The sequence below is a fragment of the Hermetia illucens genome, chromosome 5, assembly GCF_905115235.1.
Source record: "Hermetia illucens chromosome 5, iHerIll2.2.curated.20191125, whole genome shotgun sequence".
Classification (NCBI taxonomy): Eukaryota; Metazoa; Arthropoda; class Insecta; order Diptera; family Stratiomyidae; genus Hermetia; species Hermetia illucens.
In genome coordinates, this window is record NC_051853.1 from 25,759,232 (window position 1) to 25,786,539 (window position 27,308).

General features: G+C 43.9%; 1 protein-coding gene across 7 annotated transcripts in view; it reads left to right on the forward strand.

The window, feature by feature from the left end:
* LOC119656966 overlaps window positions 1–27,308 on the forward strand; it is a 244,069-nt gene that overhangs the window by 213,928 nt on the left and 2,833 nt on the right. For 6 of the 7 annotated variants that reach the window (XM_038063688.1, XM_038063686.1, XM_038063685.1 and 3 more), the window contains 4 exons: window positions 2,772–2,925; window positions 2,989–3,116; window positions 19,462–19,609; window positions 19,758–19,880. In XM_038063688.1, the coding sequence (XP_037919616.1) occupies window positions 2,772–2,925; window positions 2,989–3,116; window positions 19,462–19,609; window positions 19,758–19,880 (553 nt within the window). Of the gene's footprint in view, window positions 1–2,078; window positions 2,551–2,771; window positions 2,926–2,988; window positions 3,117–19,461; window positions 19,610–19,757; window positions 19,881–27,308 lie in introns of those variants that run through there. The other variant, XM_038063691.1, reaches the window with a different exon arrangement.

A 27,308-nucleotide genomic window follows, 5' to 3' on the forward strand; every position in this document is an offset into this window, starting at 1 on the left:
GTTTGGCCATGAGCATTTCGTTGATGAGCGGGAAGAGCAAACTGTCCATCGGTCATCCTTTTAGCTGGTTATAATAGCTGCGCCTAAAGTTGAAATAGTTTTTTTCCACGCAGATTTTAATTAACATATATTGTTTCACCTTTCCTTTTCATTGCAGACCATTTTTTGTTGATGTAACTATTCTTCTAGGAGAGCGGTCGCTTGGAATATTTTGGGAAAGAGCCTTGACGTCAAAGGACACCAATTGTTCTTCCAGTACCCCAATCTACTGAAGAGCCTGGGAGACCTCTTTGAACTCTTGACTGATTGAAGCCAAAAACAAAGTTTGGTCGGTTTCTATTATAGTTACCATGAATTTGGACTCAAACTGATTAATTTTCACTATCCTGAAACTGAGGTTACATTATTGATAATGATATGATTTCTGTGAATTGACAGCTGTACATATTTCAATGATTATATTGGCAGTGAGATTTTCTCCTACTGTGCTCATTTTAGAGTTGATATATCTCAACTGAGTAATAACAAAGGCGACATGGAGCAACGAGTCCAAGTTTGAGGTTTTTGGCGAATCTGTTATGACGAGAAGTAGCCGCTCTTGGCCAAAGTTGCTAGCAATTGCTGAAGATTGTTTTTTCGTAAATTGTACACGAATTTCAAGGTAATACGGCCCTTGCATGAAAAACATGTGGATAAGCATCATTTATACTTTCGGGCTTATGACATCCCCACCTCTTACTGGCATTAAAGTGATATAGATTAACTGTATGGCTCTGCAATTCCATCGATATTTACCTCATACCTCCGCTTCGCCACATAATTGGCGCAACATATAAAGGTATGTACTCCCATTGTAGAGTACTACTATTCATGTGTAACTCCCCTCAGTTCCGTATTCTTAGAAGGCGAGCTGGAAATTCATTCATTCGGATCCTTAAGTGCAGGACTGGTTCGCTTCTGCTTCCATCAAACGAGACCATTGACTAGACAGTTTGCCAGTACACTCAGTACGTATGCACCTCTCTCTTCCAGATGATATTCTCGACGATCTCAAATACAAAAGGGGACTCTGAGGGAGACGCTTTAGAAATACGGCTCTTCGCATTGCTCTCTCCTCATCGAAGTGGTCAGTAGGTCCCGACAAAACCCCACCCATACTCCTTAAATAAAATATGCTCATAGCAGTACCAGTTTCATTTCCTCATCAATCAACTATTGCTTCTTCAACGCCCATTTCCCTATTGATGCAAGGAGGGCTCGTACAATCCCTATCCTCTTCATAAAAACTCTGTTGATCCTGATAGCCACGGTGCTATCTGAATTTTATCCTCCTCCACCTTGATCTTTGAATAGAATATTAAGTCCATTAACGATGAACATTGTCACTCCAGTTACACATTTCCCAAGTTTTTATTCGGCAACCGACCTGAAAAATCGGTTGAGTACACATTTCTTTTCCTTTCCCGAACATTCTTCTTGGCGGACAACTAGAAGACTCGAACCAGAACCTTATGGTAATACGAACTTGCTTCTTGCTTTATAGGCGAATGGACAGAAATTTCAAACCATCATCCAACAACACTTTTTATTACAATTCATATGCTTAGTAGGCATATCCTAGGCTTCACTCCTTTCAGCCTTGTTCAGCGCAGGCCTTCGTTAACCAAACACTAACTTTAATCCCTTTCATATCCGCGTATTTGAATGACCTGATCCTGTACACGTCTACGAAAGACATTTCCAGCAGGTCTGAATTCCTATTTAGATGAGCTTTACCGATCCCGTTGGAAATTATCTATTAATCCCTAGAAAACTGAAACTATTGCGTTTTGCCGCAACGACACGAAGTGGGTGGATGGAGTTGAAAAACAGGTGGAATATTGCCGTACTTTCCTGCAAAATCCATGATACACCCACTGTCACTGTGAATGAAGTTACTTACCTAGTACTGTCTTCCTATCTATCCCATTTTTAAAATACATTTTACTGTTCTTTTACAAACAGCTTGTCAAACCTTTTTCAATTTTCGGCTTCATCTTTTGGTCGGATAATTCCCGGCTCCAAATAAAAAGACTCCTTCTGAGGAAATGGGGACTATTCCGAATATTTTTGGAATCCCCTTTGACCCCTGCCGAAGTCCCCTTATCGATGTGGTCTTTGTCCATTACGCCGTTAATTTCCTAACCATCCTAACGTCAGACATATCTTAACTCCCTTATTAATCATAATGAGATCGGTCAAGAGAACCTACTCGGACTCATCTGCTCCTTCAACTCATCTTATCGCTACAATCCCAAACCTCTGTTTTGACCCCAAAATACAGTAATAATTTTCAAAAGCTACCCATCCTTCGCATCAACCTCTTCTTATTCTTAACCCGTTCCCTCATGAATCCCAGTCATCAAGATCATTTGCTTGTTCAGTACCTTCATAAAGCATTTAATCAAGAAGACTATATAGGAGGAGTAAACTCAGCAACAGCAGCAGACATGGAACGTTACTGTGCGTCTTTGGGTAGACACGAGGTAGCTAACTGGCCTGACACATGAGGTAAATTTTTTTCCCGCAATTACCATCGACAGTCGAAGATGCGCAATGATTTCTCTCCACCATAAAATTTCGAATAATGCGGTGGGAGTTGGATCTCCTGTATACAGTCTTTTTGTATTTGTTGTATTTTTCTATAACACTGAAATTATAATACGTAGTCATAAGAAGATAAGCATATATATATCTCACTAACAGATTCTCTTGTTCTTTTCTATTTTCAGATTAGTTTAGTTCTAGCTGGTAATGAAATTTGGCCTCTAGAAAGGCCCGAAGGTATGCCAACAATTAATTCATTAGAGGTAATGTGCGGTAAGGATCACATGGACGTCCACTTGACGTTTTCGCAACCCTTTGAAGGCATTGTTAGTTCTAAAGGTGAGCGGGTTTTTTGAATTTGAAAATTTTGACGATCTAACGAATTCGATTGATTTCTCATAGGACAACATAGTGATCCACGTTGTGTATATGTGCCACCATCGACTGGTAAAACATTCTTCTCATTCCGAATATCCTATTCACGTTGCGGAACCAAACCGGATCTTAATGGACAGTTCTACGAAAACACGGTAAGCAGAATTAACAGTGTTTTTTTAATTGATTCGAGAATTTCTTTAATTATTTAAAATATTTGCAATTCCGCGTACTTTCTAATTTATTCGTATCTTTAAATTCCATAACCGAAATGTGGAACTGTTTTCATTTTCATCCTGCTGCTGTCATTCTACTGTACTTAATAAACAACTTTACCAGCTTTGTTACACACTCATTATAGGAAGGCTTCATGACACTTTCTTGTCCCTCTAGCTTATGGTATATTTATTAACTATTGTATGTGGTTCAAGCCGGTAACCAACGGGAACTTTATTGTGTTCCCTGCTTCAACCTACTTTGTACTAGTGCCGGACACTCTACCAGAATATGTATGGAGGTTTCGTCACTTTCATCACAGCTCAACGAGCTGGTCATTTAGCCTGCAGTAACCAGTGAGTATTTATACTATGATACGAATGCTCTGGTTTGCGAGGTTTAAACAATGTTGCTAGTTCCTCCATAAACACCCTGAGCTATTCATTCCAAGTAAGTTCACCTAATACAGTTTCCATAGCTGTTCCTATTTGTTTTGAGCGTAGTTGCCATGAATTCATTTCTGACTCCACTTCTTCAAACACCTGGCCAATTTGACCGCTGCTTCATTACTTTCTAATCCAATGTGGCCTGTAACCCAGAGTATCTAGACCTTATTGTGCGAGCGGGTTCAATCTGGTAAAACATTCCCGCACCAGTTTGAAATTCACCTGGTTGGACCTAAGTGGTACATGTATCTACAGCGTATATTTCCGCCTGGAATATGCTAATGTGCTTACCTATTGTTTCAAAATACGTTTTCCTTCTCCTGTGGCTCCTCCCTCTGCCCTAAGCGATCCATAAGTGCACCAGGTAATCAGTTATTGGTTTCAGCCAAATGTCACTGCCGCGCTCTCCCAGTTTGCCCTGCTTCCCCAACGTGTTTCAAGCTTCTGATAGAAATGGAACCTCGTTTTCATGTAATTTAGGATGCGATACCGTCTAAGGCATATCCTTGTTGTCTCACTGATTCACATTTGAACCTAAGCCCAAGTCCCTGTTGGAGAGCCAAAAGGACAGAGCTAGGAAAGCCAAATTGGTGAACAAATCCGGTGATCCCAGCTGGTAGTCCGTTAGACATTTTTTCGGCTTTTGGGTGACTACAAAAGAATCGTATATCTTACTGAGCATAGATTTGGACCCAAGTAAAAACTTGTTCCATGAACGAGGGAAATCTTGATACCTTATCTACTTAATCATCCTCATTAACGGAACAACAACCTGCCTACATTAAAAGAAAGAAAGAACTGCAGATATGTCGGTCTACCAATTCGATATCCTTCAAAGCTCTCTGGCGCTCTGGGCTATGCCATCACTCCATCCCAGGCGGGGTCTGCCACATTTTACTTTTTTACCAGAAATATTGCCTCTATAGGATCATCCTCACCCAAATGGCCATGATATTACCGTATCATCTTTATACAGGCAATGGAATCGTCCACCCTCCTCTAGGAGAAAAAACTTCGACATAGAATTTTTCTCAGGAACGCTGCAATTTTTCTCGTTAAGAACCCAACACCCCAAGGAATATATGAGGACTGGCAGGCCTTATAGAGTAAGAGCATTGCATCTATGGTGAGACACTTCGAGCGGCACAGTTTTTGTAAGCTGAAATGTTGGCAGCCAACGGACGTACGCGGATGTTATTGTCATAGCTCTTATTGATAATAATTTTTCATCATAGATTGGAGAAATTATTAACGATTGCAAAGTTGTATTCTCCTATCTTTATTACTTGCAATTGACCAATGTTATCTTATGCAGATGTTGCTTTGGTTTTTAGTATGGGGTTGCACCATATATTCCATATTGTTGCAGATATCGTGCTGCTTAATCAATACTTGTTTTGTGAGAACAATACGTTTACGCACTGAATGTTGCACTCCCGTGACGGTACGCCAACAGGCTACCAACTGACCATCTCCTCGTCATCAGAGAAGTTAACTGAAACCTATTGACACATATATTTCGGCTAGTCCTTCCGCTTCCTTTCAGTTCCCCAACGAGTCGAACTCTATGTTTCTCTCAAAAAGGAGAACCCAAACGTAATTTGTCAGCGCTCCTGATCAGCTTTCTGAAAAAGTTCTCCGGAGAGCTTCCTTGTATCTGAATGAAGTTCTTAAAGAATCCCATTCCACCTGCCACCAAAAAAGGTGTAATCGGCACTGTCCACAGTTCCATTACAAAATGCACAGTCAGAAGATCGTAAGCTGGGTATGAACATATTCAATCTCACCATGTTTTCAATTCGGCCACAAACTTAAGTCGCCGATGAACGGGGTAGTCCATCTACTTCTTGTCTCCTTTTACCAAAACAGTTGCCTCTCATTTAGTGCATGCTACTGCTCTTTTCAAGCAATCAGTTCCTTGAGTCTTCCCCTTACGCTTGAACATGGCTTCACGCTCCTTAGCAAAGAGGCTAACGAGATTGGCCTCCGCGATCACCATTGCGGCCGGTTTAGAGACAGCGCGATAGGTAGACGCCACCCGCAAAGTTCACCGTCTCTGTACTTGCGCAAGGCAGTTATTGACACCTCCTATCAGCCCATACCTTCGACTATCAGTCGATACCTCCGCACCGTAGAGCCTCGATACGCAGTCAGGTTGACTGCTTAGTTTTTTTCTAACACAAGGCTGAAACCATGAGCAGTCATACATCCGATTTGACGACGCATCAATGCGCCAATCCAGTTTTATCGCGTCTGGCAACAAGTGAAAATAAATGCTATTTTTGCATCTCCGTACCATATGCAGCTTTGAAGTTGATGAATAGATAATACAACTGATGGGAGTATTGCAGTGCTCATCGGCTGCCACACAGAGAAAATCTTGTCACTGAATTGCCTGGAGTAAAACCTCTTTAGTATGGACGGATTTCTGGATATGCAGGGCTAACCGGCTTAGCAGGATGCCAGAGAATATCTCATAGATGGTACTCAGCAACTAACTGAAGTTCCATCCGCTCCGGGCGTCTTACAGTTCTTAAGCCAATGAATTGCACGGATTGTTTCTTCCATGCTTGTTAGCGGTGGCATTTGTCCATGGTCTTCAGTTGGACCCTTACTTTATTGTTAAGTAATTTATTTAATATAACCAATCCATCGCTCCCATATATCTATACGGGCGGAAATTAGTTTCCCCCTTTTTATCTTGACAGGATAAGGATCGTATGTGAACATGAGGCTTCATCCTGCTGATTTGTTAGTAAAACGTACGTGTCTGATGCGTGTGCTTCCTTTGCTTCATAGACTTACTTGTGCTTCCATGCTTCCTTTCTATGAAATCGTTTCTTCGTTCGACGGTGGTTGTTATAAGTCTGAACACGTCCATTGTGCAGCTTTCCTCCATTTCGTTGTCAATTTATCGAACCAGTCGTTTCGACTTTTTGGTGTCGGTAGGCCGAAATATGTTTTTGGCCGTACCAATGATGCCGATCTGCAGGTGATCATTTCAAGATTATTTGATCACATCCCCAATCGGTGTTCCTCCTGCCTCAGATGGATATGACCAGGATATGCTGAAAAAGAAAAAGAGAGAGAAGAATTTGAAAGATTAGTGGAATGCGAGTGTCGTCTCGTATAGAAAGGGAATCAGGAGTAAACACAGAAGGACGAGAACAGAGATTCTATCCGATTTCCACCAGAAAATTTGCACTGCGGTTTTCTCGGCAGAAGATATCCTCTGAAATATACACTTGTCGGACACTAGGCACGCGAAATTGATGCGGTGAGCGGTTTTTCTAGTTCCGACGATTTTCAAGCAACTGTGGTGAATTTCGTTACGATTTCAGACTTATCGGCTTACTGGTCGAAATATGGTTGTTACCATCACTCCCACACATGGACCATCGAGATTTTACCATTTTTCTCAATTCCGTTTCTCCGTTTTCCAATATTTTTGCATCCTGCACTCGCTGCCTTTTCTCAACAAGTAAATACCCAAAAAAGGCAGCCAGACCTTTTGCGAACCGGCTTCAATACAACGAAAATCCCTGGACCGTGAGCTACCCCCGTCATCACTTGATTTTGCATGTATAACATTTCGCCTTAGCCAGGTGCGTATTTAATAATATGCAGCATGATCTGGTCTATGTAAAAACAACAACAAAAACAGGTTAATGAATTATTTTTGGAATATTGAAAATATTTGAATGCAATTTAGGGTATCGGGGGAAATTAAAAATTGAGAAGGTTTTGTAAGCAACATTTTTAAAAATAAGTGAGAATAAGAATGAGATGAGAAGTAGTAAATTAGGAGCGCGGCATTGGACGTGTTGATGGAAGCTCGGTAGGAGAAAGAAGAAATGATGCTAATGTTGTGTAGCTGCGGATAATATGTACATGATATAGTGGACGAAGTTCATGTTAGTCACCCTTTATGTTCTGGCATTTACAAGGCTGAGTTAACAACGTACGTTTCATTAACAAATGCTCAATTGATTTAAAAGTGGTCTTGTCTTATATATATATATATATATATATATCGCAATTTGCAGGTGCAGAATGCATAGCCCTTTGCTTATATTTTCAAATCTGATAACAGCAGGGTTTTATTTTTTGGCTGATCAGGAGACCTACTCCGAGCACATGGTTTAATGGGTGGTGACTATAATATATGGTGTCGTGGTTCCTCTCCAGGAAAGCGACCCCTGTCCAACTCCTCTCTTGTAGCGGTATAAAGTCAACCTTATATTAGAACAGAATATCGGGTAGCTACTTAGCAGTTCCCTTATTGTACAGGAAACACAAGCTTCACAAGAAAACGCGCAAACCATTTATTGCCGGGATCGTTGTTAGTCGATTCAAGTTCGAGGCTCTGTTCGAGGCTCCGTAATACCTAGTTTTCGTGAAAATTTGTCATCCCCAATCAACCCCAACCTGGACCAATTGGTACTGTTTTAGGTGCGGGAGGTTCGCCTACATCCTCTTCTGTTTGCAATGTTTCATTAAGAAGGGACTTGATCGCCACATGTTAGTGTTGGTTCAGCTGGCGGTGATATTAAAAGTGGAAATATAACAAAAGAAAATAATGGCTCGAAAATGTGTGGAGCTGGATAATTCCCTTCTAGTAGCAAACGAGGGATGGAGCCGTTCGGTGACCCTGGCACTTGAAAGTTGTTTACATTGTTTCGAAATGCCCCTCATTTGAAGATGACCGAGATTCTTTCAATATGAACAGTTGACTCATGTGTGTGTGTGTGTATGGTGGGGGAGAAGCTACAGCTTCTGAGCACTCAGGCCGTGTTGGCCCATTGTACTCGCCTCCCCCGTCTAACGGAATACTCCAGATTCATTAACGTATCGTAGGATTTCCGTTAGTGGATGTGATGCTACCCGTCGTAATTGGAGAACATCGGCACCAAAGATCTGATGCCTGATGCGTCCATAGGCGGGGCATTCACATAGGATATGCTCCGTGGATTCCGCTTCCTCATTACAGGAGGGACACGTATCATCTTCGGTAATTCCTATTCTGAACATATGCCCAGCTAGTGAATTATGGCCTGTCAGAATGCCCACAATACACCTGCAAGTCCTCCTGCTTTTCGACAGGATAAACTTTGTGGTACGTATGTTGGGTTCTGGTAGGAAAAGTTTGTTGTGTCGAGCAGCATTTAGGCTCTGCCACCTGTCATTATGGGAAACTTGTTCCCAGTTTTTGAAAACAGATTTAGCCAATGCTACTGATACCCCAATTGCTGGCTCCGATCCCGGCATAGGGGAGATTGGCCCCTCTTTCGCTAAAGCGTCCGAGATTTCATTTCCCTCTATGCCACAGTGACCAGGTACCCAGAGTAGTTCCACCGTATTGAATCTAGACATAGAGTTCAAACGGTTTCTGCATTCCTGAACGATTTTCGAGGTGATCAAAGGACTGCTCAATGCCCTCAGTGCAGCTTGACTGTCACTGCAGATTGCGATGCGCCTGCCCTTCAACCGCTCATCAATCACCTAGTTTGCCGCATATTGCCCCAAAGGAAAAGCCCACTTCTCGTTTTTATTCGAGAGGTAGACTCCGGCTCCAGAACCTTCTTCTGTTTTTGAGCCATCGGTGTAGAAGACTTCCGTATATCCCTCCACGCATTCCTCTGGGTCTTCCCAGTCCTCTCTATGCTTCAGGGTAACTACATATCTTCTACCAAACAGATGTATGGGGACACGAGAATCGGAAGGCATTGTAAGAACTGGATTCAGTCCTCCCAGTAACTCTTCCAATGCTCTGTGCCCCCCACATCCGTTGTGTTCCCATAGATCTAATCGAATTAGCCTATGAGCTGCTCTCATTGCAGTGCTTTGAATAAATATATCCAGGGGCTGCAAATTGAGTAGTTCATTCAGAGCTGCGCCGGATGTCGTGCTCATGGCACCAGTGATACCCAGACAAACAGTTCTTTGCAGTGCGGCTAGTTTACGGTGAAAACCTTTTTGTCACACCTTAACCCACCACACCACGGATGCATATACGAACATCGGCCTAATGATAGCAACGTATATCCATATTACCACATGAGGCCTGAGTCCCCATGTCGAGGCAAAGGTCCGTCTGCACAGCCCATAAGCTGTGAGAGCTCGTTTTATCTTTACCTCTACATGTTTGTTCCAAAGAAGTTTTTTATCTAGAGTAACCCCCAGGTATTTCACTTCTTCGGAGAGTTGAAGGGTAGTACCCCTCATCTCAGGGAGGCAAAGTCCATCCAGTTTTCTCCTTTTTGTGAATAAAACCATTGTGGTTTTATTTGGATTAACTGACAAACAATGTCTAAGGCACCAGCTGTCTATCAAATCAACGGCACGCTGTATATTCCTACACACCGTTCCAAGATCCCGATCAACAGCAAGTACAGCCACGTCATCAGCATAAGCTTGAGCGTGTATTGGCAAGTTTTGCAGTTCGCATAGCAGTGAGTCGATCAGCATACTCCACAGAAGCGGCGAAAGCACACCTCCTTGGGGGCAGCCCTTCGTTGCCTCCGTAGTCAGGTAGCGATCGGCCCCTACCTCAGCGCACAGCAATCTTTGCGTTAGCATAGCATGGATCCACTTAATTAAAGCATCATCAACACCATGCGCTCTGGCGGAATCACAAAGTTTTTGAAAAGGCGCACAGTCAAAAGCCCCTTCAATGTCCACGAACACCCCCATCGCGTACTCACCATTCAAAGTTGCATCCTCTATCTTTGTGACCAAAGAATGAAGAGCAGACTCACAGGACTTTCCACGTTGGTAAGCATGTTGGTTTTCACTAAGTGGGTGTGACCTAAGTGCGTTTCCACGAATGTGACGCTCCACCAGTCTCTCCAAACCTTTCAGCAAGAATGAAGTCAAGCTGATCTGTCTGAAGTTCTTTGGATTAGAATAGTAATCTTTCCCAGGTTTCGGTATGAAAACTACTTTAACCTGTTGCCAAGAAGAAGGCACGTAGCACAGGGCAAGACATCCTCGAAAGATATTTCTTAGAGATCGCTCTAAATGCTCCATACCCTCCTTTAGCATTGCCGGATAGATGCCATCCATGCCAGGTGCTTTGAAATTTTCAAAGGACAGTATGGCAGCTCTCACCTTTTCAAGGGTAACAACCGCTTTCGCAGTGTTCCAGTTCCTCTTGCAACACTTGCGTGTTGAAGGGATTGCAAGAACCGTCAACTCTCCCCCTACCACTTCTCTCACCCGTTCTCCCGAGTGGTGTGAACTGTTTTAACGCTTTGGCCTCGGGAAATAGGACAAGCCTCTTCATAACACTCTAAAAGTGTGTAGTTCAGAGTTTTCAATTCATCTTCCAGCACCAAAGGAGTCCTTAGTCGCCTAGGGAACTGTACTTTATTGCCAAGAAGTTCATTGAACTTTGCCCAATCCGTTTTCCTAGGGTTCCGTCTTTGTACTGCAGACTGTTCGCCCGCAATAGTCAGATTGAATTCTAGATATCGGTGATCTGACAGTGAGACCTCGTCTAGCACTCGCCAGTGTGTAATCAACTCTAACAATTTTGAGGTACAGATTGTTAGGTCAATTACTTCGCTTCTTCTCGGTCCCACGAACGTAGGGGCGCACCCCACGTTTGCAGTCATAAGACCAGCTGAAGTGATGAAATCAAATAGCTTCTCTCCTCTTGGATTGCATTTGCTACTGCCCCAACAAATATGTTGAGCATTCGCATCGCAACCTATTAAGAGTTCGAGACCACTTGATTCTGCATACGCCACCAGACCCCTAAGTTCTTGCGTCGGTGGAGGATACAAAGAATCATAGGGTAAATAAGCGGAGGCAACTATGATGTTTTTCCTCTCGCCATTTATCTGGTATTGTATGATGACCGTAGCTAAGTCCTGGGAACAATATTGTCTCAGCATAGTTGCCTCTAACCGTCTTGACATCAGGACGCAAGCTCTCGGTCTTATGGATCTTTCGTCGTAGAAGATCCTAGCCCCCTTTACTGATCCAATACCACAGATTCAGTTAAATCGAACCCACGGTTCTTGCACCAGAAAGATATAGGGGAAATCCTGTAGCTTTGTCATTCTCGCTGCCAACAGGTAGGAGGGAGCTTTGGCATGCTGCAGGTTGATTTGACCAATCTTTATGTTTTTCGACATAAACTTAGTCTATTGTCTTATGGAAAACAGTTAGAACCGTATGCGGCAGTTCGCGTATGACGGGGTTTTCCCCACACCGTACCGCCAGAGACTCGATCCCCTCGTGATTGATTTCTCTGAGAAAAGCCGTACTTGGGAGTACCGCAATTCCCATGTTCTCATCCACGAAAGATCTCACCTCATCCCGCAGAGCATTCGTCTGTTTTCTACTTAGCACCTTACTTGGTTTGCGGTGTCCGGGTTGCATAGATTCGATCACTCGAACTGGCATCAAGTCAGTTTCGTTCACGTCTCTGGCTTCCCTTCCTTCCGCCTGTTCCTTGGAAGGTGTAGGAGAAGTTACTAGCAGGTAGGATTCACTCTGTACTCCCTTCCCCGGTGGGAGCCCCCATACGGGGGTTCCGCCCCTGTATGCCCTATCCTCCGCGCACGTCTCCATTGTGGGAGAGCGCACCGAAGATGCTGCAATTTGCTCTATGTTGTGTGAGTCGAAGACCATCATTGTTCTTCGCTCTCAAAATGGAGATGATGCCCTACAGTTTCCTGATATGACTGAATTTCAGTCTATATAGGAAGAAGTGGAGCACCATATGGTGACTTCCCCTGAGCACATTTAGACTCTGTTGGTCCAGTTCGAATACCAAGTTGAAGCCCTCCACGTTTGTAGATTGGTCGTTCCTGGCATTCATGAACTTTACCCTCCAGTGCCCAAAGTCCATGCCCGGGTTCTGTTCACCCAGCAAGCGGATGATGTCCTCTGCCTTCCTTCGAGGGCCCGGTAGCCAACATCCGACATGTTCTGTCCTGCGTAGCTCAGTGTTCACAATAGTGAACTTGGGCCGACCGCCGGAACTCAAATTTGGGATTACCTGCTGGAGCCATTTTAAGGCAGCCTCGTCAGCGCACTCCAAATGTAGAAGCCCATCACGAAAACCTTGATCGTTAAATTGTGGCTTCGTTCCAGGCTCCATCATTTTCTTCCACAGGCATTCCTGGAGGATGGTAAATTGTCCCTCTGACATTTTGCCATCCTTGGAGGAAACTCCCACGGCAGCAGTCAGAACAGAGGCCGCAGCTTGCGCATACGTCCTCTTCCTTCCCGCCTTCGTGTTCGTAGTCCTGTGGGAGGGACCAGCTTCATTGAGATCTCTCTCGCTGATTTGATCACCTCCCGGCACACCGGTCCTAATCCCCGCGAGACGCGTAGATGTAAGCCCTGGTGCGGAGCACAATAAAGCGCCGGCCACAGCAGATGTGTTGGTCTTACGCTTCTTGCGCGCATTACCGCTGACTGAAGAGTCTGGTGCGTCCAGTGTGGATCTTACCGGGGTTGCCAGTTTATCCCCACCTTCCGCCGGAGATTCCGCTTCCTTGCGTCCGATTTCTCTGGGCGTTACCGCGCCTAGTGGTACAGCCACGTCCATGTCCTCATTCCCAAGGTGCTTCATCTTCCTTCGCAGTGCTCTCTTCTGCCGTTGGCTTAGGGCCTTTCCAGGTTCACGGTGTTCGGACCGCTTGGATCCATTTCCACATACTGGCGTTGAACCAGTAGCGTCCACGTCACCAGCTTCCCGTTCTTCCGCTCTTCCCGGTAAGGATGGCGGAGAAGGTTCTGACAGGCAGGATTCAGCCTGTAGCCCCCCCTCCTTAGTGGCCGAAGTTCCCTTCTGCCGGGCCTTTCTCTTCCGCTTGCGGGTAGATTTGGGCTGTAGTACCGCGGACGGGCCGGCCGTAGTCGGATTTCCAGTTTCTCCCAATTTGAGAGTTTCCGTACTTTCCTTTCTGGCTAACTTCGCCGTAGGCACTAAATGCAAACTTTCCACTGAGTCGGAAAGCATGCCTTCTACAGATTGTTCTATAGGCAAATATGAATGTGGTGAGGCCTCCAAAATCCGCGCCTCGGCCGCGACATGATTGCTCATGGTCGCTGGTGGATTCGAAGTCTGTGACTTCTTACCACTTGGAGAGTTTATATCCATCGTTTCCATATTCATATTTTTGGACATCCTTAGTGTAGTAGTAAACTACTACAGGCTCCCCCACCATGACAAGGTGGTGTCCGAGGGGGAGCAGTTGACTCATACTTGTGGTCATTATTATTATTTTAATGACAATCACTGAACACTCAAACAATCGCAAATCAATACATAATTTCTTCTTGATGATTAATGTGCCGGTGCAACTTCTCCAATTTTTTGGCAAACCTTTAATTGTAGCAGAAAGTAAAATATCGTAAAATAAGTGCTGAAGTCGGGAATAATTGTTGAAAATCTCACAGTTCTTCACTAAATAATTGTTGCATTCACCCAATTCACAGGTGCTCAAATAATCTATAATATAAATTATCCGTACAAAAAAGTTGGTTTGAAATCAATATTGCCGCTTAATTGAATAGTCAATACGATGGCTTATTTAATGAATAATGCAAGCAATGAAAAATTATGCAAAGTAAAAACAGCTTCTCTTGCAGTATGGGTTTAATTATTATTGGAAAAGTTGATTGAACTCACTGTTGTAGAGAAACATTGGAATACTAATAACAGAAAACGAAAAATTACTAAATCACTTTCTTATATTAGTTGTTGGAATTAATACAGAAGGTGTTGAATAGAATTTAATGACATCCATTTTGCCTCTTACATATTAACAGTTCGTTTATATAATAATACGTTTCACACTCCTGCAACGAATTAGCAATAAGATCTACTTATATGCAGCATTCTCCCTCCTCTCCTGCATCCTTAAGGACCTCCATTATTCTTCTTTCGAGTTCTTAAATCCCACCCCGAAAATATTAACGCATTTTAAACCTTAATTTATGAACAGTCGTTTAATTCTGTTTTGAAAACCCTGGAACCTTTTTGTAAACATTATCTAATTGCAAAAGAGAAATTTTCAAATAGTCAAAAATGATCATTAACCTTTTTTGTTGCAGTTTTCCCTATAAATTATTTGCCCTAGCCATACCCATGCCCATTCTGTTTATTAGGAAATTCATTTTGAATAGCGGTACCTAGTGGGTGTTTTGGGACATTGCTGATAATTGTCTGGAGCTGATTTCACCTTCGGTGTTTTGGGCAGGGGCTAACTGAAAAACATGTCCAAGATCGACTTCTGATATATGATATATTGCATCAATGTCAATTTTCCGGAAAATTATGCTTGCAAATACGTTAAGAATTCATGTTATTTTATATTTGAAATTTACTAGATCTATTTATAATTGAAGAACAAAATTGTTAGGAAATTGAAATCGAAAAGGTACAAAATAAAAATCGGGAAAATATTTAGATTGCTAGAGTATTTTCGACGCGATGGAAATGTCGCAGGAAAGTGCACGTTTTACCGCTTATCAAAGCTTGACAAATTTCGTGGTTATGTTTCTAGCCGTGACTATTAAAATAGCGCGACGCGATTGATTCGCTAAGGTTCACTGATTGCAAAGAAGTGGAAAAGGATTTTTGGGGATGATTCTCCAAAATTCGTTGTAAGGGGGTAGAAACGGAGTTTTGATCGAACTTTCCAATGTTGTCCTTGGAGTATGTCCTTGCAATCAGTACAGATGCAGTTCTTGCATGGTGGAGATTTATCTGGGCTATCTGAGTGCTGGCTATTGACCTTGTTAGTATATGGAGCCCTTCTCAACTGTCTAAGTATCATCCTCCCCATCCGATATGGTGCTTCCTTGCAAATCGGTGCCCATAGTAAGCCCCACAAGATCCAGGTGTAGGTCGTCCTGTTTCTCCTCTTGACTGGGCGGCAGGTCTGTTTTCCGGCTTCCCTCCCTACGACCACCGAGATTCTTCAAAAGCGACGGTAGATTTTCTATCCAATGTCTCCCCAGAAGTATCTTTCCTTGGATATTCCCTGTGTACATACACATGATTCCAAATCTATAGTTGATAATTGTCTCCAGGGATCGGTCATCTACTCCGTATGAAGTTCATCATCCTGAGCAATTGGGAGATCCCTCACGTGCTATTTTCACAAAAATGCGTGGGTCCCCACGGGATCCTTTAAAAAACTAAAGCATGCACCTATCGAAGTGAACATATGGGAGCTAACCTGAAAATAAAATAAATAAAAACCGGTCAACCTCGGGCGTGGAGAATTCTCCGGACCTGAGTGGCGTGATCAAAAAGGAGAATGCACGCCGGATAACATCTTCGACCGACGTTTCCCTTGTCTTAGATATTTTGTGAGGCGCACCCTCTGAGTTTCCCGCCCTTCCTTGACATTCCCAGGCCATTATATTAGCTTATTAAATAAAATAATAAATAAAATTGGAATCACGAATGAAATTTAAAAAAATAAAATAAAATAAAGATCTCCCTCAGAGCTCTGTGTGATGTGAGTAAATTTCATAGCCCAAACACCATGGTAAACACTGACTTTAACTGTATAATTTAAACATGATCGATACCCGCCCGTGGATGTTGAGTTTATAGGAGCGATGCTCAGAATCTCATGATTAGCCCTTGGGATCATTCGCTTACTGCATCACGGCCAGAAAACCATAGTGAGTACAGCGGATCTCGGTGCCATAGCGTGGAAGTTCTCCTCTGCTACTTGATTTTGACCCGGACGACAAGGTTGCTGCCCCGTCTTCCTCGCCGCCACCTCATATGAAAAGAAGGGTTATTAAAACCCGCACGAATCACGTTTAAAACCCCAATTTTCAGTGTTTCTTTGGATAAAGGATGGGGGTCCTGGATCTTGGCGGACGTGAAGCAACTCCGCTAGCAACACCGTTACATGGGGTTAGTGAGACTAAACTCTTGCTCGCGGGTCTTTCCGTTTCGTGATTTCTTTTTGCAGATTGCACTACTTGTGGATGTCCAGCACGTATCTGTCCTGGTCCTGCACAGAACCGAGGGCGGGTTGTTCTGGGCACGGAACAGCACAGTAGGCGAACGCATTACTTTCCTTCTGCACATTCTTGAGTGAAAATGAAGCTGTACTTAAATCTGAATAGAAGTCAAGACAAACGCATCAAGTCGCAGCTTCAATGGGTCTCCCTCGGATCACATCTGATGTTTACGAATCCCAGGCAATCAAATGAAATCGAAATGCTACCCAACGAACTGAGAATTATCGTTCATTTATACAACATAAACTCTCGATTTACGAATTTATTTTTCTCGCTTTGAAGGCACACTTCACTGTCAAAGACCAGCACTCGTCTGTGCCAATCTACCAGTTCGCTTCGAAGCACTAACCTCAAACCCCGTGTCCTGAAGCAAATGTCGTAGAGAGCTTCGTTATTGAAGCAATTCATCCCGGCTGTGTTATCCACAAATTGACGTACGGACAATGTCTCATTGTATGGTTCTACAACGGTATCCGATACTTTTGACTATGGTACAAAGGGATATGTGTTCATTCACATCCAGACACGGACGCACTTCTTCCGACGACACCACTTCGCTGTCCGAGACCCCCTTATAGATAGACGACCCTAATCCAGTTTCTCACCTGTTCCCCCCATCAGTCAGCCGCCGGTTCCGCTCACTCGCCTCAACCAGACCAACCGTTAGATCTGCATTCTGAAATATCGGAACCGGTCAAGTTTAATTATAATGTCGATGTTCCCTTTTGACCGGTCATGCAATATTCGGCATTATTATTGTATACAAATTGAAATTTTAGGGAGATGCAACAGGTACTAGGTTTTTGATAAATGCAATGAAATAATTAATTTTTTTTTCAATTTTAAATGATTTATGTAAATGCAGAAAAAGGAAATTGTGAGAAACATATTCGAGAAGGTAATAGGTCTTAAAAATGGAAGACAAGGGGAGAAGATTGCATATTAACGGATGCATTTTCTTGTTGATTGTCTATGAAAAAGGCGAAGGAAGGACTGTATCCTCCGTTTCTAGCGTTCCTGTGTTAGGAAATAACACTGCCACCATGTGTGGTCATGGTATATCATCCCCAGCACATGACTGTTCTGCTCCTTCCTAACCTGATAAGGTAAGGATTATAGTCCTAAGCCATTCTACAGTGTCCTGCGCCACGCAGTTTACCAGTATATGACCTAGTCTAAAGCGTATTCCGGTGAACACAAGCTTTACGTTCCGTCCCTTGCACGTCTGCCTGAAGGCACCGTTTTCGATAGTTTTCTGCTCCTCACAAGGGAGTATTTGCTCCGGAAATCTTTCTGGTAGCGTGGCCAGTCGAATTCTCTTGACCGGCCGACTTCCTTACTCACGCTTTCACCCCTGACTTATCCAGGATTTCCCTCCAATTGGATTCACGTTTGGGTTTCTTGGGAGCGTTCCACTCATGGAGGCTAATCTCCGCTGGTCCTCGCTTTCTTGACTCCGATAATGATGACTTAGATCTTCCCTAAGTCTTCCTAAGGACTGGTTCTGGTTCCAAGCCTTCCTTCAGATAATGCAGCTACTATTTAGTCCCAGTACCACTCAGGCCTGTCTCCTTCCTGACGTCTGATGTACTGACCTCAGATGTGGTTTTGCTTGTCTCTGCTTTTGAGCAGTGGTTTTTGTTGGTTGTAGTCCTCATGGTAGACCTTTGTTGACTTTGGCTCCCCTGGTTGATGTCCCAACTTCTCCCCTTTTTGGGTGTAATCACTTGGCTCTCAGTGTTTCGGAGATGTGTCTCCGCTTGATGGCCCAATTTGTTTACGGTACGGGGTCCCGCTGAAGAAAATCAAGAAAACATTGGTATACTCATTTCATTACCACAAGTATGAAGGTTATGAGGTGTCCGCCGTACCATAGCCCGGTAAGATCAAACCTAGTCACTGAGGCGACCAGGTATCAGTAAGACTCATTTCAAATACAGGCAGTTGCTCCCGATTGCAAACTATCCAATGGGCACGATTAGCATGACGCCTTGAACGGGGGAGGTGCTTTCCAACTACTCAGTCTAGACTCGTAGCACTTTGTTAACCATCTTGTACAGGGTGTGGCTATCACCAGTCATTAACGGTCCTGATAGAGCGGAAGCTTGGCTCCTGGAAAGCCACATGTTGCCCTCGAAACGGACATATCACTCACAAAAAGAGACAGGTAGGCTCCCAGGGAGCTGTATTTCGCGTCAGTCTATCCTATAGTCCACTGCTTGATCGCTTAACAGTCCGACACTGAATTCATTTCTACTGCACAAAAGGGCTATAAAGAGGTTCATAACATTCTACTTCAATTGTTAAATGAAAAGCTTTCGTTAATATGGGGTTTCTTCTTACCCTTGCTGGAAAATAAAAGATGAGGTATTAAAAAATTAGAAACCTCAAAGATCAGCGGAGACAATTCTAAGGAACTCGAACCTGCCTACATAAGGCGCAAACGCGGTTATTAGCGATCTATTAGTCGCCTTATAACGACTCTTTCCCTCTTTCTTAAAAAACGTGTGCAACCGAAGGTGAGTTTAATTTACCAGAGTAAAACATTACCTTCCATTCGACAGGCATCAAAGATAATCTTTTCCAAATAGAAAGTTTGAAATATTTTGATCATATCTTGGTGGCTGGGATTATTAAATAATTTCGTTATTAGCAGCTCTGGCAGGCAAGCATAAAACCCCGATAACTTGATCCTTAAATCTAGAAATGCATTGTCCAATTAAAATTGTAGGTATTTTTTTCGGTACTATCTAAAGATACTCCAATTTGTATTCTGCCAAGCCATTACAAATACAAGTATCTAATCTTAGATCTCTTTTATTTTTAGGTTGTCGTACAATACGATAAGGATTTACTGGAAGTGTGGGATGAGGCAAAACGGCTCCGTTGCGAATGGTTCAATGACTACGAGAAGACAGCCTCAAAGCCTCCCATGGTCATTGCTGACCTGGATGTCATCCAGCTGGACTTCAGAGGTATGCAAATTACGCCATTCGATCTCGAAGGCAGATTAGAATGTCATCGTGTGATTTCGAATGCAGATGTCCCATCACATCATTAATTTAAGATTGTCTGATTGATCGATAACGACATATTGAAAAGACACGGAATTCTTTGTTGCAGGCGATAACGTCGATTGCTGGATGGAGATTCAACACGGCAAAGGGCCATGGGCACCACCTGTTAGTGGAATTGTGCCGCTGGGATCAACTCTGACGCTCGTTGTCGCGATTAACGATTACCGAGGTAATTTCATATGTTTATCTGATTTACAGGAATTTCTGAAACTGATACTAAACACTCCTGAGGTGCACGTCGATTGTCGTAATTAAGGGAAGAGAAAGTATCATTTTACCTATCAATGCAGCTGATGAGGCAGGCAAAGTGAGATGACAAAGAACGTATCTAATAAGGCAATTCTGAGCGCGGATTACGCTAATTTATTCGCTGTTCCTATTTCTCAACCTACAAATCTGACAAAACCGAGTCGCGTTCAGCTGACATGAATTGGGGTCGCATAATGGACTCTTAATTTGCATTGAGCTCGTACCTGGGTAATTTGAATTTCACACATTACTAAATCAATTCATACGTTAGAAGATAAAAGATTCACGGCTTGTGCATTCAGTGCATGCGAATTAGTCACAGTTACATGTCACCTAGCCTGTCGGCGTATTCTAAGACGAAGAAATGTGAAGAAATCTTTTTGCATATTTGTCGTGGAATACCCAATGGTCTGATACCACCTGGGTCTGATTCGGTTGACGAGGAGAAATGCAGGTTGCTGAGGACGTCTGTCGGCTGGGGCCAATCGCCATTCCAATGGAGACCTGAGTTGCATAATGGGCTCTGCTCAGACGATCGAATAAATGCAAATTTGTAAAATTTTTATAATGGCCGTTTCAATCAAATTGGCATGCTTCACATGTCAAAAGTGGTATTCGCATTCGAAGGTATAGCGGTGATAAATAAGAAATGGGTTAGTGCCTCGCTGCCTGCAGTGAATATCAATGGGTTGTATGGGAATTTGCCCGTGTGAATTTCAATGAAGGGGTTTTATATGGGCTTTTAGATCGTCACATATGCATTGCACATTATCTAAATTAATCTTCTGGTTTTTGGCACTTTTTGTAGGTAAGATATCTTTTTTCAGCTCACATTAATGTGAATATAAAATCTGGTAGTAAAAATTCTATTATCGACATATCATCATCACCACATTTAGTTGAATCCATTTTATAGCATTTCGTTGTTGCAAAAAATTTATTAGATTTTATGGAATTTTTAATTAGGAAATAATTTATTGCCGTAACTCTACTATTCGCCGTACAGTCAGGTCGGAAAGGATGAGTAAGTAGGTATCAGTGGCCCCTCCGAGGAGCTCAATTAGCGCTGTCGTACGCCGTTTTGATGTCACAAACTCATTAGAGCGTGTCTGCTGTTATGAGAGCAGGGAGGCAGGGTCCAGCGGGTTCAAATCTTCAGACCCAACTCGTAGCATTCACGAAGGAAAGCAAATCTCCCACCCTGCAGTTAGAAATCTCTTTGAGGTCTCAAAGAATGGTTTACTCAGTGTCCATTGCCTGACTATCTAGAGCTGGGCAATCGCAAAAGAAGTGCCTGAGCGTTTCCCTCTCTTCTGCTAACTTCGTCAATGCCAATTGTAGGGTACGCCAAGCCTGGCGCCATGTGCAGACCTTCGTAATCTTGCATGCATTTCCACACGTCTGGCGCAGGAGCCCACGTGATGGGGTTTTGTTATATCTGAGATTCGCGTCCTTGACAGTCGCAAACGAGACATCAACTGTACTCGCCGAAGGACTGCCAAGAGTAGGGCCCCGCCTGGTCAATCCGTCAGCCCACTCATTTCCCTCTATGTTCCTATGACTGGGAACCCAGGGGAGGGTGACTTTGAGCGTGCCGCCCTGACCGTTCAGTGCATTTCTGCACTGCCTCACCTGCCTGAAGGATATCGTTGCTGAGTACAAAGCCTTAATGGCCACTTGGCTGTCGGTCAGATTGGCTACGTTGCACTTAGGGCTGTGTATATTAGGGAAAACCCCCGCGCCGACTCCACAGACCATATTTGATCCGTCAGTGAAGAATACTGTGTCATAGCCTTGCAACTCGTGAAGTTCAGCTTACGTGTAGCGTATTCAGTGGGTAATGCCCAGATTTCACCCGAAGTACTTCATCAAGGATGCTACTATGCCCGTAGGGATTTGCAGTCTAGCATCCGGACTCACGTACTCTGGCAACACAGCACGCTACTACTTATGTAATGCAGAAGTCTAAGTGGAGGAGATGCAGGAGTGCATTGAGAGCATCTGCCGGGCAGGACTTAAGAGCCCCAATAGCACCTGCACACGCGGTTCTTTGATGATGCACTCCAGTTTCCCGATGTGATTAAATTTTAATCTATCTAGAAAAAAGTGGAGGCTTTTCCTGATCACATTCAGACTCTTTCGGCCCAGTTCGAATAGCAAGCTGAAACTCTCCACGTTTGTAGACTTGACCTCATTGGATTTCATGAACTTTACCATCCAGTGTCCAAAGTACATTTCCGGGTTGGTGATGTCCCCTGCATTTCTTCAGCGACACGGTATCCAATATCCGGCATGTTCTGTACTGCGCAGCTCCGTATTCATAATAGCGAACTTGGGCCGACCGCCAGAACTCAAAGCCAGGATTATCTGCTGGAGCCTCATCAGTGCACTCCAAATAGAGAAGCCCATCGCGAAAACCATGATTGTTAAATCTTGGTTTCGTTCGAGACTCCTGATTTTTTTTCCATAGGTATTCCCGGAGGATTGTAAATTGTTCCTCTGACATTTTGGCATCTTTGGAGGAAACTCCCACGGCAACAGTCAGAACTGAGGCTGCAGCTTGCGCAGAGGTCCCTTTCCTTCCCGCTTTGATGTCCGTATTCCTATGGGACGGATCAGCTTCATTGACATCTCTCTCGCTAATTTGATCACCTCCCTGCACACTGGTCTAAATATCCACGGATAGTGTGGATGTAGGCCCTGGTGCGGCCCTGGGGCACAATAAAGCGGTGCCCACTACAGATGTATTGGACTTAACCTTCTTGACCACATTACCGCTGACAAAAGAGTCTGGTGCATCCTGTATGGGCCTCACTGTTGGTACTAGTTTATCTCCATTTTCGTCTGATTTTTCTGGACAAAACTGCACCTAGGGGTACAGCCTCGTCCATGTCCTCATTTCTATGGTGCGTTATCTTCCTTCACAGTGCCTCCTTCTGCCACCGGCTTGCGGCCTTCCCAGGTTCATGATGTTCGTACCATATCAACATATCATCGTTAATCCAGAAGCGTCCACGTCACCTCCTTGGCTTGGTACTCGCATCTCCCTCAATACTTCTCCTTACCGCTTCCTTAGTCCAATAGCACCAATGTCAAAGTCCCGGTCCTGGCAATTAATTTCTCTACCTTTCTGTATAAGTATAGGTAAAACCCTCGAAGGTTATCATTTTCCTAACCTTTAGGAAGATGCCCTTATCCGTATATACGAAAGCAACGATCATTCACTTATCAAGAATTGTGTTCTTATTTGCCACCCCTCTTCCTGTTCTAAAATCCTTGAGAGATCTTTCAAAATCTTACAAAGGAGCTTTGTGAAACGACAGTTTACTGCTACTCACTTACCAAACATCAAAAAGACGAAAACGACTGATGGTTCGCCAAGGGTGTAGCTATATAATTCGCATCCACGTCGGGTCTTTGATTACATAAAAAGAAGCGACTACTACAAATCGCCATTTCGATCACACGCCTCTCTCTCGCCTATCGTTTTGTATTATTCTTGAATGTCCTTCTCTCTGTCTTCACGGACCTTTGCTTGCCGATGACTTTTTTCATTTATAGTTCCTCCTTCCGTGTTTCCTCAGCCGAAGTTAAATACTCTGGTTCGCCAGCGTTCTATAAATGACTAAACACTAAACCTTAGCAAGTGCTATTCGAAGTCATACTTTCTCAAATCCTCTCGCTTCCTGTTTTCCTACTCACTTGGTGGTGACCCCTTTTATATCGAAAATTCAGCTGCGATAAATAACCAGACTACACAGTAACAATTTAAGGTCGTTCTCCTGGCATACGGGTTTATCGTAATCTCCTCTCTCCAGAAGGAGTGGTCTGTTGAGCTAAGACTTCTACCATGTCCGATTACGAGTTCATTCCATGTGGCCCACCCATTCCCATCATCTGTCTTAGATCCACCCGCATGCCACAGTATACTGTTCTTCAGATGGTTATTACTTCAATAACTCTCCCTAATTATCGTGGTTTCGATTATGAAATCGAAGTAGTATTTCAGTGACAAAAATCGCTTCCCCATTCAATTGAAACCTGTGCGCTGCAAGCCTCATTTCTCCTTTCACTACGAAGTCCAACAGTGAAAATTTTAGCAGTGTTTCCATGGCAAGTTTGGAATTGGTTGGTATGGTACTTATAACGTAGTGGTAGACGAACGAGGGCAGTTTCTTGACAGCTAGGCTCTGGCCCACCTTTGGCCATCACATTACTGCTCCTTCATTTAGCACTGGTTTTATTATGGAACATATAGCCCAGTGCAATATATTTTTTAATAGGGTGGATGAATGCGTTTACGTACAGAGTGTTGGATTTCTGTAACATATCGCCCTCGGACTACTAACTAAACAACTCTCTGTCATCAGAGAACTAGCCCGGAACCGTTTGATATATTACTTCGGGCTAGTTACCCCACTCTCCCGGCTTTGGAAGCCTTTCAGTCTGGGAATTCCCTTCACGATTTTGAGGGGAGGAAGAGAAGGGAACTGTTAGTTCGGGGAACCTGTTGCCATTCCATCCTTTTGCTGGTCGAGCTGAATCTTTTTCGAAAAAAGGAGAGCCCAAACATAATGCGCAACATGACTGAATCTGCCAGCGCTCTTCAGCATCTCTCTGACAATGTTATGACCTGTGTCGGTGTAAGGATCCTCCCAAGAGAAAAAAGTGTGTAAGGGAGTAATCAATCTCACCATGCATTCGGTTCAACCACGGATCTAAACTGTCGATGCGCCGCGCAGTCCATCTGCTCCTTGACTCATTTTTCCAAGAGAGTTGCCGTTCGGTAAGGGTGCGTTGTCGTTCTTTACGTGCAAGCACCTGTCTTTACGTGCAATCACCTGTTAATCTTCGCCTTTGGGCTTGTAGATAGTTATACGCTCCTTAGCAAGGAGGGCAACAGGAATCACTCCCACGATCACCACCACGGCCGGTTCTGAGACCGTACGATATGCAGACGTTACTCGCAAAGCTCCCCATCTCTGCACTTGAGTCAGGTGCTTACGATGCACGTCCTTGTCAGGAGCATCAGCCCATTCCTCCACGCCACAGTGCAGAAGGGACGGCCTTGTTCTCATAAGAAGACGTCTTCTCGTAGATATAAGGCCCCCAGCATCCGCCATTACCCGACTCAAGGCCGAGACTTCAGCTGCAGCCCTGTACGCTGATGCTTTGATTTGTTCGAAGAAGCTCATCTTCGAATCGACTACTAAGCCAAGGTATTTAAGTGCTTGTTTTGACTCAGTCAACTCACCGATCGATATGGGATGCAGTGCCGGGATTCTCTTTCTGGTCAAGATGTCTACTTTGGTTTTTTCCAACGCAAGTCTGAACCCCTGAGCAGTCATCCATCCGCTTACCCGTCGCATCAACATGCCAAGTCTGCTTTGCGCGTGTTCATCAGTGGGCGGCAGCAAGTGCCATAACTTCGTCTGCATAACCAACCAGGCGTGACTCTTCTTCTGGCATTTCGAGTCTTAGCAGACCATCATAGGAAGCGTTCCAGAGGTCCGGCCCTAAAATGGATTCCTGTGTTACTTCCGACGTGGGCTGTAACCAATCTTTAACTCGATGATTTGGCTAGGTCAAAACACACGCCCTGTCCCTAAAACGGCGAATAACTTTCTTTTTACTGACCTTTTTGTGTTCCATCGCAAGCTCTTCGTGTCGCAAGGTTATACAATGCATTATGAGTCAATTATCCAGTGGCTTCGTGTGGGCGAAGCTGCTACGCCTCAGTCGCACATTGTTTGAAATTGTAGAGATGTTAGATATCAGGTTGCTTACATATCGAACGAAGTCGAAAAGTGTTTGTTGGTGACGTCCCCCCTCGAGCAGAGGAGCAAGGCAAAGAAAGCAAGACGCCGAAGTCCATTCGAGGTTTTTACCCAATTGCGTATAGTTCCATAGTATAGCAACAGAGCAAGGAAACAGCATATCCACTCCCGGAAAAACTTTGGATGAGTAGATCTTTATAGAAGTGTGACAAGAGTAACCAACTAAAGGAGGTCCCATGACTAAGAGAGTTCTCCATTTGACACAATAGATCGCCAAAGAAAGTGATGCGTCCATGACTAGGAGATGCGTATTTGCCATTGGATTATCCAGCTATCGGTAGATAGTGGGCTCGGCAGCCTGTGATAAGCCCAACACCGAGACAGACGAACGACGCAGAAGCGGTAGATAGGATCGATCAGGAATAAAAAAGAGCTCGCTTATACAGAAGCCCACAAACGCTGAAATTGGTCATCCCGCGGAATAAGAAAAAATGCTTTACGAAGCTCGGAGACAGACATAATCAGGTGTGTAAGCGCCTATAAAATCGTGATGAGGTGATTCAGAGGTTGGTCGTCCTCTACCCTTTTATTGAAAGCCATCCAGAGTTATTCCCCCAAAAGGAGAGGTCCTGATTCCTTTTAGAGATCACTGAATGTAACGGCAATTCATGAAATAAATACTGACGAGCTATTTAAGTTTGGCAATAAAAAAGATAACAAAGTTCCGAGCTTGAACGGAATACCAATTAGGGCCCTTAAGCTTCCCGTGAAAATTAGACTGGATATGTTTGCTGCGATCATCAAAGCGTATATGTCTGAAGGGATATTTCCTGCAGCATGGAAACGGAAGAAGTTGGAAACCTTCGGGTGAGCCACCCTCTTATTGACACATAAATTTTCTAGACACTATGAGGAAAATATTAGAGAGGGTAATTTCCAACAGATTGCTCCCAGTTGTTGAGCGGCAAGGAGGTGTTTTAGATAGGCGTATGGGTTTGGTAAAGCTAAGTTAACCACTGATGTTGTCAAATTGGTTACTGGCTTGGTTGAGAATGGGATTTACGGGAACGAGTAGGATCGGCTAATATTGCGTAGATTGTGACCCTGGACATCTGAAAATACATTCAATTTGATCAGGTGACTGTGTTCCCACCAACCGGACTGCAATCGGCGGCAGCTATTTTGGAGAAAGAGGGGTCTGGTATGACACAGATGTCGGATCCCAGGAGAACGTTGCCTCCGCCAGTGAACCGCAGATTTCCGTACTAGGCCAACTACCCTGGAACATTGTCTACGATGATGTATTTAATCTTTTCCTTCTGGAGGAGGCCACGGTGGTGGGTTAAGCCGATGATATAGCACTGCTTGTAGCTGCAAAGCATCTCATGCGAAGCAATTAATACTGTTAAGGCTTGGTTGAAAATGGTTGAGCTGACACCAGCGTAGAAAAAACTGAAGCGGTCTTCATTACGCCGGAACCAAAGTCACGCCGACATTAGAATTGGCAATCACATCATTACTTGCACTTGGGAATGATGGTAGACATGAAGTTAAGCTTTAAACAACACGTG